The 16,419-nt window shown below is 31.4% G+C and overlaps 1 protein-coding gene across 1 annotated transcript in view; it reads right to left on the reverse strand.

The window, feature by feature from the left end:
• Positions 1–16,216, reverse strand: part of LOC134696894 (uncharacterized) — a 272,055-nt gene extending 255,839 nt beyond the window's left edge. The window contains exons 1-6 of the mRNA XM_063558855.1: positions 16,202–16,216; positions 15,236–15,419; positions 11,493–11,795; positions 6,741–6,804; positions 5,560–5,597; positions 4,735–4,815 (exon numbers count right to left, since the gene is read on the reverse strand). Coding sequence (XP_063414925.1) covers positions 4,735–4,815; positions 5,560–5,597; positions 6,741–6,804; positions 11,493–11,795; positions 15,236–15,419; positions 16,202–16,216 — 685 coding nt within the window. The remainder of the gene's footprint in view (positions 1–4,734; positions 4,816–5,559; positions 5,598–6,740; positions 6,805–11,492; positions 11,796–15,235; positions 15,420–16,201) is intronic.
• Positions 16,217–16,419: the final 203 nt, after the last annotated feature.

Here is a 16,419-nt window from a genome sequence, read left to right on the forward strand (position 1 = left end):
TCCACTATCATGACTATTAAGAAGAAAAATAAATCTGTTAAGGGGGTCTAAATTCTATATAGTGCTGTCTTTTTTCCTGCATTAATGATTTTTTAAGTGTGATTGTGTACTTTCATTGAAGGGTTACTGTCTTATTGAGGCTTACACCATACTTTAATTCATCAATTCTTTAAAGTCAGACATTATGGACATAGTTATTCCTCTCTAAAACACAACATTTCTTTTGTTCATTTTAATTATGTTTATAATTTAATATGAAATATATTGATACTACAAATATGACAAAGAAAAGTTTAAGGACTGAAAAATAAAATAAATAAACAAATGCACTGTTACTATATATTATACATGTACTAGATGATATTGACTTTACCTTTGACCAGTGCATCTAATGAATAAACCTTTGTGATATATATGGCTCAAAGACTTAACTATCCAAGTTAATGTTTTAAATCCTTGAGTTTAATCATTTTTACATCTTTTGTGTGAACACTTTTTGTTAATTTAAATTAGTCATTTACCCAATTTTATTTTAATAAATCAATATTCAAATTACTTTTAAAATTTGAATTTTTATATCCAAAATAATAGTATATCCTGCTGCTTCATATTTTTCTTAAATTATAATTTATTTTTAAAAAGTTATCAAAATTTTGAAGAGGACAATTTTAATCATGATAATTTGTGAACATTATTATAAAAATGACAGATTAAATATCATCCCCCCAGGGCAATAAACTATTGTGTCTTAATTTGTATATTAGCTACATCATGTATATAAGAATTTCTTATTAATACCTATCAGATATCCAGTGTTAACATCCTGATTATTACCTATTTTAATATCACATTTGCATGGTCATATTTAGTAAATAAAAATATTTTAATTGTTAATTTAGTTTATACCATGTTAACATAAAAAAAATGCATACAGACATGACCATGATGACAGATAGATTTTTTTGTTATGTTTTTCTGACATATTGAATTTTAACATAAAATAATGATCATGATTATGTAGAAAATGCAAAAAATCAGCAATCGTATGTGAATGCACATGATCAAAGGAGAGGTGGGATATATCAATGATGCATCAATCCAACAGTTAGGCAACAATAAAGTAACAAAACAAAATTGAATGTGTGTCAAAAAATATGACTCATGATTAGAAGGTCCTTTAATCATTGCGGAATAAATAAATAGACCATTGACTGAACTTTACTACTTGTAATTTAGATAACATGTATGGAATTTTGAAAAACAATGCTAACAGGGCACAATTTATATAAAAATTTCACATGAAAATATTTAGTTTAGGTTCAAAGTATTACCAAATTATAGTGATCTAATATGAATTCTATGTTAAATCTAAAAAGAATAAAATTATGATGCTGGCTTTGATCTTCTAATATTTGTTTTTTAAACAATGTCATGAATGTAGTTTTACTAATTAAATAAGCACAATTTGTTTAATCAAATGTGTTAAAATGGCAACTCTTTATGGCTATGTGCCTTGTTTCAGGAACATCAATTTAAAAATATAGTTTAATGCTATTTTAAACCATTTCTACAATACCTACCATGACATATACTCACTTTCTATGCCTGCTATTATCAAAAATATATATTAATGTTTTGTTGTCCATGATTTGAGAATTATTTAAAATCTAAATGAAAGAGAACACTTGCTAAATAAGTCAATATTTAATCTTAAAGCTAATAATTTTCATAACATTTTATGATCAAATCATATGTTTATGTACTATGCATGGTTTTTTTATGGAGATTGTGACATCACGGTCATCACAATTATTCTTAATCAAACAAAAACTATCAGCTGATAAAGCAAATCCAGGGAAATACTAGTAATCCAGCATAAGCATGATGAGAAACAAATTTATGTGGATACGTACATGTAAAGATCGGTTGATTGTTGAATATAAAATGTCCAGTGAAAAGTATTTCAGGCAAATTTAGGACCGAGTTAGCAATACATTAACATACAATATGTACACTACATGATGTTTAGGTCAGTGGCACATCCAGAACTTTTCATAAGGGACAGGGTCGCTGACTGCCCTTAGGGTCACAGATCCAGTCATGCTCGAGTGATTCCCTGTATAATCGACCAAATTTTTCCCACAAAAAAGGGGAGATATAGAGTAACCTTTTCTGTATTCCACTCAGGGGGATGTATGCAAAATAATTAAGGGAATAAATGACATACACATGATAATAGGGGGAAGGGAACAGTGTCTTTTATTACTTTCAATGATTTATTATGATGCACAACTTTAACATTGAAGCTCAAAACCTATATTTTCCCTGGAATATGCAACTTTGCACGAGTGTGGTAATATAGAACACTGATTCATAGCTATGTAGCCTATCGGAGTATCTAAATATAGATTCCGAAGGATCAGTGGCGGGTCCAGCCATTTTAAAAGGGGAGTCCAACCCAGGACACAACAGTGGGGGTCCAACTACATGTCCCCATTCAAATGCATTAAGCGGCCAAGAAAAAAGGAAGGGTTCGAACCCTCCCCACCCCTTTGATCCGCATTGAGAACAACTTGTAAGGTCTGTAAGCCGACAAATGTCATGAATGTGCACATTTTCCCTTTAAAATTATGAATCCATGATTATTAGATAGACATGCTTTAAAATATTGATAATTTCTACTCACCGATTGTAATTTCCAGCTCAGATTATTGAACATGTGGTCTAACATCTGTAGTTACCTGTGTAAAAATATATTTTGCCGACCTGAGCAGTCTGGGTTTTTTTGCCGACAAAAAATTAAAGAGGGTAAATCGTTTACGGTGAAGAATTGTTTTCCGTTTTTGACAGATTTTAATAATTATTTTCTTAATCATCGGAAATGTCTTTCTTGGTGTAATTCGAATTAAAACTGTTTTATTTTGCTGTACAATATTGGTAACTTAGTCATAATCTTTAAATTCATTTCAGGTACACCCTTAAATTGTACATTTTTCTATTGCGCAGAATTTATCAAAACTTTGTCAAGTATCACTGTTGTTTCAAGTAAAATTTGAATTAATTCATTGTCATCTTCTCATTCTTCTGCAATAATATTAAAACTCTATTCTAAACGAAAGCTTCTGGTTTTTAAAACCAGTTATGAACGAAAATGTTATAAAACAGATATTATAAAATAAAAAGTAAGGATATCAGAAGGATTAATTAAAGTCAAACGCACATGACTGTCAAAAATTAACGGACAATGCTACGGCAATAAATGGAAAACGACAAAAGACAAACAACGATCGCAAAATAAATGAATAAACAGCAAAACAAGTTTACAATCGCACAATAGACGATAATAGTGTAAGTAATGGACTATTTCACAACAAAATCAAATCTTGAGCGCCGGGTGAGACGTGATTTTTTTTTACACTGATGGCCGACTACCGTTACGCTAAAATATTTGTATTAAAACATTTACCGACTGTATCAACCCACGAAGTGTTTGTTTTAAACATTTAACGACTGTGTCAACCTTTTATAAGTTGTTAGAAACATTTAATGACTGTGCCAACCTTTAGAAAGTTGTAACCAACATTTATCGACTGTCCCAACTCTAAAAACGTTGTGACAAACATTTTTTGACTGCATCAACGTCTGAAAAGTTGACACAAACAAATTTTAACTGTCCCAACTATTAAAAGGTTGGGACGGACATTATGCAACTGCCACAACTATTAGAAAGACTGTAATAAATAGATTTTGACTGTGACAACACCTTAAACCACTGCAACAGTTCTGAAATGACTGATGGTAGCATTTTTCGACTTTCACAACCCGTATAAAAGTTGGGACAGACATAAATAAACTGTTGCAACGAAATATAACAGATTTGACAGTCATTACTGGTCTTTTACAGACAAAGACAGTCGTACAACGACTGTTACTGGTATGGACAGTTGTTTTTTCGTCCAGTAGTGCATATTGGCCAAGTTGACGGCATCGACCTTTGTCGACAAATGAAAGTTTAACAAAGGAAGTTTTCTCCTTTTTTATCTTTTCCATTGCAAACTGGTTTGAAAAGGATGTGACTTGCAATATTCATAATGATAGCTATACGTTAGTATTGATTTAAATGCGGGTTTGTAACAGTGGTTTCAAAACATAAATTGAACAAAGACTGAAGTTTATAAAATGGTAATAAATGAAGCCTCGCGCGAATAGGAAGAATACCTAACGGCAGTTTTTAGATTTATAAAATGCATCATCAGACTGCGTGCAATATTTAACCATCACCCTAATGTTATAAAAAAAATACCAAACTCCGAGAACAGTTCTAATCGGAAAATCCATTATCAAAGGCAAAATCAAAGATATTAAAATAATGAACAATTTCTATGACATTTCCTGAATGTTCAACCTTATAAAAGTTTCGGAAGGTTCTTACCTGGAACAGGTTTCACTAGTTTTACTCTGTAACATATTTTGACAGTTCTACCATAACACGGATTTTGACAGACTTCAGAATATATTTGAATTTATTTTATCCAGAGCAGAACTGTTCTAGAACATTTAAACAGTTAATATGCCAATGGTGAGTCACATTTCGACAAAACCTTATGTTTTATATATGATTTAACGTATTCTCTATCAGTCGTATTCTTTGCATTACTGTGACTTGTTATGTACTGTTAACTTTATCAAATAAACATCAATACTCAATGATGAACAATGTAGAAACTAGTTTACCTGCAATAAGACCGATACACACTATCTTTAATGCTAAAGTTGTTCTTAAAGACTTTATCTGAGGTTGGAACTGTTCAGTACCTATAACAAACATTCTATGTAGATTAACTGTATACGTAAAATGTACGTTGGTTCGGATCCGTCATACAGACAGATTCACACGAAACTCGTCCGTATTATCTGTGGCTAGATTTCTTTTATTTAATGAACTTAAATAAGAAGTTAGACAGCTATGTATAACAACTATTTATGAAAAACTTACAACATATATAATTTCTACTAATTATTTGCTTTCTTATTTTTTTTTCATTTAAAAAAAAGATAGAGAGACATGACTATTTTAGTTGTGTTTCCTCTTCCTCGGTTTCTTTCCATACGACATTTTATGGTTGAATGTTTATCTTTTGATGTGAAAGTGTATCACCACTAAACGGCCTTGAACATATCATCCTTATTTTCATATTATTATTGCCTTTTATATATTTTTAAATTGTTTTCGCATTTTCTGTTCATAACTTAACTGTTTAACCTATGACATAGGCTTTTCATAAAAGGCACATCACCTGAAATCACCTAAATCATAACTTATCATAAAAGATGACTTTTGACTATGGTCTTTTTTAAACACAAAGTATTTATTCAGTACACTTTATACAATGTTATATGCTCATTTTTTCCTCAAACTTATATTAAAATTTGAACGCATCGCAAATGGCGATGTCTCAATTTCATTGAAACTGTGGTAGTGTGTTAAAAACATAAATCCAATAAGATTTTTAAAAATTCTTGAAATGCAGAAAAAGTTTAACAGTTACAATATCTTACCTTTTGGCAAAGTGTCTATATCAGATCCATTTGTTCGCCTGAAATTAAATACGGATTTATAGCAGCTTCCTCAATAGTTTATTTGTATATCAACAAAGGTGGTGTTAAGATTCTACCATCAACAAGGTAGTAAATAAAACCTGAAAACTCGAGAACTTAGCTTATTCCATACATGCATGGACGAATGCTACGAATGTTAACTTAGTCCATGCGTGCATGTAGTCTGTTTAAAACATTGAATAATTTCAAATGTCGGTTTAAAATTAGTTTAGCTCATGCACGCATGAACTAAGTTAACGTTAGTTTCCTTCGTCCATGCATTCATGATTTAAGCTTAGTTCTCAAGTTTTTATAATTACATGATATGAAAGGTTTAGTCATACTATCAAGTGTTTGCAATTTATTTCTTACGGTACGTATTTTTGAATCATAATAAATAGGTTGAATATGATAAAACAACTAAAAGGGAAAAGCAAAAATGTATAGTAATATAGCTGGGTGAAATGTCGTTCCGGCTAAATTGAAAACAAGAAGGAATATTTCTCTCCTTAAACTTTTGTTTGAGCAGTCCGGAAAGACCGAACAACGAACTCCAAACTAAATGTAATGTAACATACAAACAATAACAATATATATTTAAGCACAAGCAATTAAAGGATTAAGCAGATTAACAGATGACAAATTAGAAATAACAATAGATTAAAGAGTAATTAGTGTCCGAAACGTATTTGGAAATTATAGTCTAAACTGTCACAGAGAATAAATACTGAAATAAATAGAGTAAATGCATTTAAGACCTTTGTCCAAGATTATGACACATAATCCGTGTAAAACACTTATGGCTAAATTTACTACAAAATAAATGCAAAACCTAAATATACATTAAAACAATTGAATTCCTAAACTGTTGTTAGAAAACTTATTTCAATGCACTGTCCAAATTGTTCGGTCAGAGTAACATCAACTTAAAAAATGATAGAACTAATATCATGAAATTAAGCAGTAAGAAGTTATGAAGGTTTTCTCAACTTGATGTTGATTTCCAGTTTTATTTAATACCTTGTTCACATTGATGGTATATTATTAAGTATTTTCGCATTCAGTTTTCATCAAAATAAAGTGAGGCTTTTTAATTTGCAGATACCACTTTTCAAATTATCGATTTTTAAAATGTTACTTACGTATGAAAAACAGGATTGCAGTTAAAACTTTTCGTTGTTGAATTCAAATACATGCATTCGTAATCTGAAAAAATATTATAAAGAATTAATCTAATCAGTACACTCTTGAATTCGACAGTTGTTGGTAATTAATCCTACATTTCATTGCAGTAATACATTACTGGGTCATAAGCATATATCTAATTTCAAAGCACCAGCATTTTTTTAAATTGGGGTTTCTACACAATAATTGTCCAAATAATTGACATGGATATGATGATATTTAAATGCTCTTTTAAAAAATGCTGTGACGATGTCATTTTTGTTTAGGCTAACATAATACTTTATCCAATGAAATTAACTCAACTTTACCAAAAATTAAGGCATATGGGAAATGTTGTGTACCGAAAATACAGAATTCAAACCTCAAACGATAAGACATATACAACAGAAACATCATAACTAAATACATGAATGTTGGATTTATCAACACCGATACACGTCGTACATCAATGCAAATTTGCACTCTATAAAACAGTCTTATTCGGGAGAAGGTCAAAGTACTTTCAAGTCAGACAGCACATGTTAAACCACAATATAAGTCGCGGGGAAATGTCGTAAGTTAGGTTAGACACAGACATGATTAAATCAACCAATGCATGATGGTGATCGTAAATTTTAATATCGGTCTATTTCTGAAATTAATTCTAACATACTTTTCTTTTTTAACCCTGTATGCCAGCATTCCCTTTGTGAAATTATAAAATTGATTTGTTTAAAAAATTGAACGACAAAATTTCTTCCTATGTGACGTATAAATTTTCTGACGTCAGACACGCGAATGAATGTGTTTTTAATTTGGTAGATGCTTGGTTTTTTTTGTAAAACTGTTTATTTAAGATTGTAACACAGTGATGACTGCTGTTCCCATATTTTGAATATTTTATTTATTATGTCTGTTTTGTTCACGCATCATTGTAAATATAATGGAATTTGATGAGGCTGTTGTAAAAGTGAGAGTTTTAGAGCTATAAATCCAGGTTCAATCTACTCTTTTCTAAATTTGAAAATGCCTTAACCAAGTCATTATATGATAGTTGAGTTTAGTCATTTAATTTTGCCATGTGATTAGGGACTTTCTTATTTATTTTTTTCGGAGCACAGTTTGTTTTTGTAATTTTACGTTAAAATGAAGTTACTTTCTCTTTTTAATACTGATTCTCTGTAACCATTTCAACTCTTACATAGGGAGTGTGGCACGCATGGTCATGGATTTTCTTCAAACGTCACACATTTACTAGTTTTGATGAAACAAACAAAAAATGGCAAAATTTTGGTTGCTTAGCACATTGGTTGCCATAGCAACCGATGACCTGTTTTACCTCTTCTCAATATCTATGAATTTAAGCGCAATAAATTATATGCATTAACTTGGAAAACACTTTAAAATAGACTAAATCTCTCATACACAAACTCTCTTCTGTAAGTTTTCAATTAAATGCAGTGTCAAAGGACAATGGTTTTTACAAGTTAGTTCCTTAAACTATAATTATTCAAATGCTGTAGTGAACTGAAGTTGAAATAAAAAAAGTCAGAAAGATCCTGCAATAGGGGTACTAGGCTTGAATAAAGGCGGAATATTTGATATATCACTGCTATGAAAATGGGGATCAATTAGACAAGGACAGAAGTTTCAACTGGTCAACTAGGGAGCCCTTAAATGAATCAACGCAATGGTTCTTTAGCAAACTAATAGCGTAACCATCCAGGGTGGGTAAAGTCGGCCGTTGACCCGATGTTCCCTGCTATCCATCTGGCATATTTCTTGTTTGCCGTTCAGGCGGGGAGGAATTTTCGAGATTTTCCAAAAAGTTTCTTTTCCCTACATGGACCCAAGGAATCTCTATCAACGGGTGGCCTCGGGTCTTACGACGATCAGCAGAGGGTATAACATCCAGACAACTTTCAAATAAGGGGTGCCACTGACTGCCTCAAGAGAGGGCCCGCTACATACATGCTTCAGTGATTCCATATGTAATCAACCGAATGTTTCCAATGATAAGAGGGGATAGGCCCTCAGGGCCCCCTGGTTCTGACTTAGGTAGCACTTTCTTAAGTTTACCATTAGTAATAGGCATTGGATTATTGAAATTTGAGAAAATCACGATTATCTTTATGGATTTTTAGCAGCAAATAAAAAATATTGACAATATAACTTTACACAGGGTAACGTTAAAAGAATTATAAGCATGTACATATAATTTGATTTTCACTAAAAGCCCATTACAGAAAGATGTTTTTCAAAATAAGTATACTGTCTTTCTTTTAACAAACAAAAATAAGCTTTTTCAATGAAACAGGACTCAATGATTATAACACATTATGCATGTCACTTTTTGTCTGTGACTTTCTGTCCTACATTCTGACAGTTATCACGATCAGGAAAAATGATTTCAAACCTATTTTATGTAATAGGCTATCAAATTGCATTAAATTTATAGAAACACTTAGATTGAACCATTGATTTATATATAAACAAAAAAATATAAAATGATATTTAAACATAATAGTTAACGACTTTCGGGAACATTTAAACTAACACAAGGCTCTGCCGCTCTGGCATATATCAAGTTAAATCCGCGAAATATGTTTACTTATACTTGATGAAAACGTTCAAAACTTCCAAAATATCGTGCATATCTCAAGTATCAGGCATACCTCAAGTTGTCCACAAAATGTTTATTTGTGTGTTATGAAAATATTTAACTAACAAGATATCCTGCACAAGGCTCGGGCATGCCTTCAGTAGGACGTGGAAATAATTATTTACTGTTAAGAAAATATTAAAAAACAAACTATATTGGATTGATCAACTTACATGTATTTATGGCCTTCTTCACACATTGTGTGTGTTACTCTATATTTGTGATCAAACGTGTCAAATTATAACCGGTAATATACGACATAATTTACAACACAGTAAAAAACAATATAATACACAATATTATAAAAAGTTAAGATAACCCATGCTCGTTACAATACCCTAAACTGTTTTCCCCAAGGTTTTTATTATTATTTGATTTTTATTTTTTTAATTTTACTGTTGTTTTTTTAATAAATTTTAAGCAGATCCTATAAGATATATATAATATATCGTATTAGGAAGTACAACAAACAGGCCACAGTCAACGTTGGTAATTAAGGTCAAGTGTTTTACCCAAAAAACATATATTTTTCCTGGGTTTTTTTTTATATAATATACCGTGAATTAACACAGAAAGTTTCATTGGTTAGGTCATTGTCAACGTTAGAAAGTCACTTTTGGGGAATTGTTTTCTAGTTTTTCCTAGATTAATATATTAAATGATAAAATTTTATCATTATTTCAAGCTTAACATAAATCTTTTAAGAAATAAAAAAAAGTTCTTAGAATTTTCATTTAGTCCTATCATTGTCAGTGTTGGTCAGGTCAAGTTTTATGAATATTTAAAAAAACTTTTCAAATATTTTTTTCTTATATTTATGTTTTAAATGGTCTAAATTTATTACAATTCAAATTTGACATGAAACCCTTTGAGAAATAAAACAGTTATTAGCATTTTTATTTTGGTCCAGTAATTAGTGTAACCCACCAAAGGGAGATAATTCGTTTTGTGAGGAATACTGCACGATGACCATTTTTTAGAATTTAATTTCACATGTTTCTAGGTAGATTACCAATAACTTTTTTTGATTTTTGACTAAAACAAGAATGAAATTAATTGTTTTTGTGTTTCTTTATAATAGATGTAGCCGCATGGTTTCACAGCACTACACCAAATATTGTATGTTTCTCCAAAATCGCTACTTTCTCCGCTGTTACCATGGTTACCAACCTATATAAATATCGGTTGGCATTATTTTTCTGAATAGTCTAATAGGATCTACATATCAGCCAACTTTTAGAAAGATCGGTGACTATGCGTGCCGAAAAAGTTTAAGTGGTTACAGAGAATGAGTATTAAATAAAAGTGGATGCTATTTTTTCGAGATAAGCATTAAGAGTTGTGACCATTATCGCGGGAGGGGGGAATGGTTTGTTTATATGTATTTGGTTAACATGTCTAACTTTATAATTTCCTGTTTACAAAAGTATGAAATTTTCGAAATACTAAGGATTTTCTGATCCAAGGCATAGACGACCTTATTTGACACAACTGTGAGGATTTTTTTTATCCTCAATGCTCTTCTTGTTTGGCTTTATAACTATTTTGATCTGAGCATCACTGATGAGTCTAATGTAGACGAAAGGCTGGTTTCACGTATTAAATTATAAGCCTGGTACCTCTGAAAACTATATCATTCTGAGTAATCAAATATTTTGAAATACACAAAAAAAACACAGGGTTTCCAGCCTGTTTAATTTATATTGAATAACAAAGAATGGTTGCATTTTTTGCTAAACTTCCATTAGGTGGATGATAATCATCATGACTATAGCTAGAAATAGTCAAGAAAAAGATTGTAATTAGACACTTCCTACGTTATTTGAAGGATGGATAACCCATTTCTACCTGCAGTCCACTAATGGCTAAATTTGTATATGCAACTATATAAATTTGATGTCCTTTACATCGTTTCCGATCAAGAATTGTCGTAATAGAATGCGAGGCCTAGAAGGATTATTTGTATCTACGAAAACCACACAAGCTACATATGGTGTAAATGAACATAATTATCTAATAAATCGTCAAATACGTCAATAAACGAACAAAAACATAAATACTGACTTACCAGGTGATAAAGTGGTATTTTTAGGACACTGTTTAATGTAACATGAGCAATCCTCTACGGACGGCTTGCAGACACACGGATTTCTTGGTGGTGATACAAAAGCATACTTTCTTGTGTAATCACATCGACATGTAGAATCACCGATAGTTGACGTATTGTCGAACACTAGTTGTCCAGTTTCACTACACGGTGACTTTAAATATAAGCAATTAGTGCTTCGATTGGTCCAAAATGTAAATGGTTGATACCTCTTTTCAGAACACTTTACATTTCTATACGTCCCAGAGATAACATATTTCAAGCCTACAAGGAATAGAAAACAAAACATACATTGTCAGTGAATTATAAGAAGCCATGTACTGGTAGGCAGGTGGAGAGTTCGTGTTGCTTAATCTTTAGTTTTATATGTTGTATTGTATGTAATTTTATTTGTCTGTGTGTCTATTCTTTAAGATTTTTAGCCATGGCGTGGTCAGTTTATTTTTTATGAGTTTGACTGTCTCTCTGGTATTATTCGACCACTTTTAACAAGAGTAAATGCGTGATGGTTACTCATAGGGCTTGTTATATTGCTTTATTTCTCTTTTTTTTTTCTTTTTTTTAATTAATCAAAGTTTTATTGCACTGTTAACAATTTACTCAATCTATAGCTTAAATTAAGTATCCCTTAAATTAGTCATTGAATATTTAGGGAAAAATATTCAATGAGTATATCTATAAAGTTAGTTTTATTTATTACATACATAATAGCAGTTCTACAGAGTATAATTCCATACCGGAATACGGTACGTTTCTTAACCTAAACTGTATATGATTTATTTATTGAAGCTTCACTGAACCGGGAACTTGATGATGATCCTTGGTACTGACAGCATGATTTTTCAGCCGACAGTAGATTTCGATTTTTTTTGTTAGTATTTGCTCTTTGTTAACGGAAATGTTTTAAACAAATATAGTATGTGTGCATATACGTTATGATGCTCGTTTATTCATGTTTGAAAAAGGTGACACCATAGGATTTTGATATAATAAACATCATGTGCCAGTTGGAAAACCATAATCTACAAAAAAAAACAATGCAATAAGATAGTTATTGCTGTAGATGAATAATTTGTTATTACATTTTTCGTTGTAAACGTCATTCCAGCAAGATGTTGTTTAAAAAGAATATCAGTATGAGAAAGAGTTGCACGACAACCTACAGTTACTTTAATACTTCATCTAGACCTATTGAATTCGAAAAAACTTCTGGAACATCAATAATTAGTCGATTTTAGTTGTAGAACATTATACACACATTAAAATACAAAACCTCACTGCTGAAGTATACATAACAAAAGCCAGGAGACGACTTCATAGTCTTATGGGAACAGGCCCACATGGAAAGCTTGACTTGGACCTTCAAACTGACATCACAATTATTAATAATTAAGTCATGCCTATCTTTATCTATGGAATTGAAGTTTTTTTTCAACTGGGCGTATTTCGTTTTCTATTCATTAATTCCTCAATGCTTTTCAACTTCGTATTTATTTGGCCTTTTTAACTTTTTTGGATTCGAGCATCACTGATAAGTTAAACGGGCGTCTGGCGTATATACAAAATTTAGTCCTGGTATCCATGATGAGTTTATTTCTTTTAGACAACGATAGAGAAAATATTATCACTCTGTACGAATACAGCTGAGTCTGCGGAACATATACTAAGTTGAGTCTACATATAGATCCTGAATAGCATATGCAAACTTTATCTTTATTTGAGAATACAAGTATAACAAAGACAGATAAATCTGCAATTAAATGGATACTGGCAAAAATACAACTACAATTAAAAACCATTTGTTCAGAGAACCATTGATGGTGTTTCCACCCGTAAGGATTTTTTTATATGCAAATATTAAACTTTGGTTTCAAATGTCAGTTGTAACGTCAAATGACAGCTTATTGAACGCTGATTCCAAAAATTGTATGGTTTCTATGAAAAAAAATATAGATAAGGGAGATAATTGTTTACTTCCGGTTCAAATGATGTTAATTCCGGTATAGTTTGATAGTTCAATTGACACTGATTCCAAAAATATATGGTTCTACATACTTTAACATTAATTTAGAACAAAAAATAGCTACTTCTGGAAAACAAAAGGTCACTTCCGGTTGGCTTTTACAAGTTCACATTGCTTGCAACATATTGCAACAAGTCCCATGTCTTTATCATGTATAAATATGAGGTAAAAGCAAAGGTCAAAATCTAGAACCTTAATTTTGTCTTTGACCTTGAGCTCAATTCTAAGGTCAACAACCAAGGACTTAAAATCAAAAGACCCCATGCCTCTACTTTATATTGTTCATGACGTATATTTCCATACAACTAATATAAGATATGAAAGGGGGAAAAGGTCGCATTAAATATTAAGGTACCCTTTTTACTAAAATTTACGTGTTACGCCTTGTTGCAACACACATTGTGTCAAAATATTTTTGTCGATATCTCGTATGATTTCTGAAAATAATAGATAACAAGCCAAAATATTTTTTGAACATGACCTTGACCTTTGACCTTGACCTCATTTTCATTTTTTTGGACCAAGGACCTCAAATCAAAAGACCTCTATCACTTATGGTTTACAGGTTACCAATTTATTTCATTTATTTCAATACAAAAGGGAAAATAACTCTCATATGGAGTCTTCGTAAAGCTTCGGTTAAAATAAAACGTAACATCCTCAAGACATAACGAGCAATTTGGAAGAAAAAAATTTGTCGCTTTCTTTTACGGTTGCGGGGGAGATCTAATAACAAAAAAAAACAGTGTTTCGGGAGATAACTCTTACAAAAAAAAGTATTCGGCTAAACAGGGTTTGTATCAAAAGCGTATAGATTGTATGATATCATATAAAATAAAAACTAAGCGACATCTTTTGAAACATTTTTACACCGCAAAAAAAAAATTAGGCGGAAAAAAAATAATAATCAGAACAAATTCAATAAGTCTTTCCACAAAAACGTGGAAAGACCTAATCAAAAACAAACAAAAGAAATAAATGGTTGATGGTAATAGCGGGTTCATAAATATATGACGAAAATATGTCTGAAATATGTTAAATGAATACTAAGAGTTTATAAATAATCCTATAGGAAAATGGCATTAACACAAACCTTATTACAAAAGAAAACATACATACTGGACTGACAAAATATATAAGAACTTTGAGCGATACACCAGGATAAATACACATTGGTAAAAACAATATAAGAAGAAAACATCCAATGCTATCAACAAATACCTCAAACAATAGAGACATCATCAAATTACCAAACAGAACCATATAAATGGTAATTACATCTTGCAGACAAAAAGAGGTAAATTTAATGAAAATGGAATACCTGCCACCTGCAAAGTCTACTACAAAGGGGATCCAATTGTTTCACATTTTCTGATCTCATGTTCGATTTTAAAACCTGCATGAGTGTTTCTGTTGAAGTCTTTATGATAACTGTATTATCAAATAGCTGGAACTTACCATTAATATAGATGTAGTTATTTTCATGTAATTATAAACCCATACCACGTTGTGAACTACTAACACTTTATTCAGGGGAATATTCTACTGGTGAACAGATATCAATAACTTCATACTGAATATGTGCCTATATTGGCAGACAATGTAAAGATACATATATAGAAACGCCAAAATCATGAAAGGTTAAAGCCTTTGAATATAGTTTTACTGAATAAATACACACCTGCTCTGGCTTCCTCATTTTTCTCACAAAATTCAGTGTAGGTTTTGTTTTTCGTGTCGTATAAACAATTGTATACTGATGAATTACCATTGCATTCACTATGAACACGAAAACCTCGTTGTGATGAATGGGGACACTGTCGATCGTACCCACAAATACTAACTGCGACTCGAAGAATAATAACCTGAAATAATGCATTTTTATAAAAATGTGTGCATGACATAAATAGGTAAAATATATGCGTTTTTATGTTGTCTGACATCTATGGAATAAAATAAAACATTACAAGGCCAAAAATCTAATACACAGTTAAAGAACGTTGCCCACTCGAACATTCCAAATGTGTTTGCCAAATACAGGTGAGGTAATTTATTCCCTGGTAGTTTTCAAAATCATGTGCGGTGTCATTATGATAGTAATTGTGGTCGCATTCAATTTGTCAATCATATTTGTATCGTGTACATCACGAATTTTAAACGCAAATAGGGCGTACAAGAATCGAAGATAAACATGAACCAGACGTTTAAGTAAGGTATGTTGACATATGTCTAGCGTTTGTATATCGTAGATGAAATAAGTCAATATTCTCTGATCTGGTGCACGTCGGTCTATATACCTAATAACCCTTAATTATAGTCAAAACCAATACTATATTGTGAGGTCAAAAGGCCTTAGTATGACAAATGTGTAACAATGCGAACAAGAAAACTAACGTCTGATTTCTTTATAAACAATAAGCGAAATATGATATACAACAACAAACGTCAACTACTGTAAAATAGGGAAGGCTTGGGTTTGTACCAAATAAGGTATATGACATATACTTAAACAGTAGAATTCTGCTGTTCAAAGTCATAAATCTACTTAACTGAAACAAATCCCGGTCAAAATCCAAAACCCGGGCCCCAATCTTTTGGCTTTTGGAATTTAAGATCAGAATTTATGTTTTGTCCTCGAGGGTATCACCAGCCTTATAGTCATCACTTCGGTGTTGACACGAGTATCACGTATAGGCATATGGTCATTGTTTTTTTTCTATAAATTTCCTTTTACAAAACTTTGTATATTTCGAAAGACAGGAATAGATTAAATTAGCTATATTTGGCCCATTTTTAGGGAATTTTGGTATTGTTTTTTACAACTCTTTCGATTTGAGCAACACTGATGAGACGAAACGCGTGTCT

The sequence above is a fragment of the Mytilus trossulus genome, chromosome 14 (genome assembly GCF_036588685.1).
Source record: "Mytilus trossulus isolate FHL-02 chromosome 14, PNRI_Mtr1.1.1.hap1, whole genome shotgun sequence".
Classification (NCBI taxonomy): domain Eukaryota; kingdom Metazoa; phylum Mollusca; class Bivalvia; order Mytilida; family Mytilidae; genus Mytilus; species Mytilus trossulus.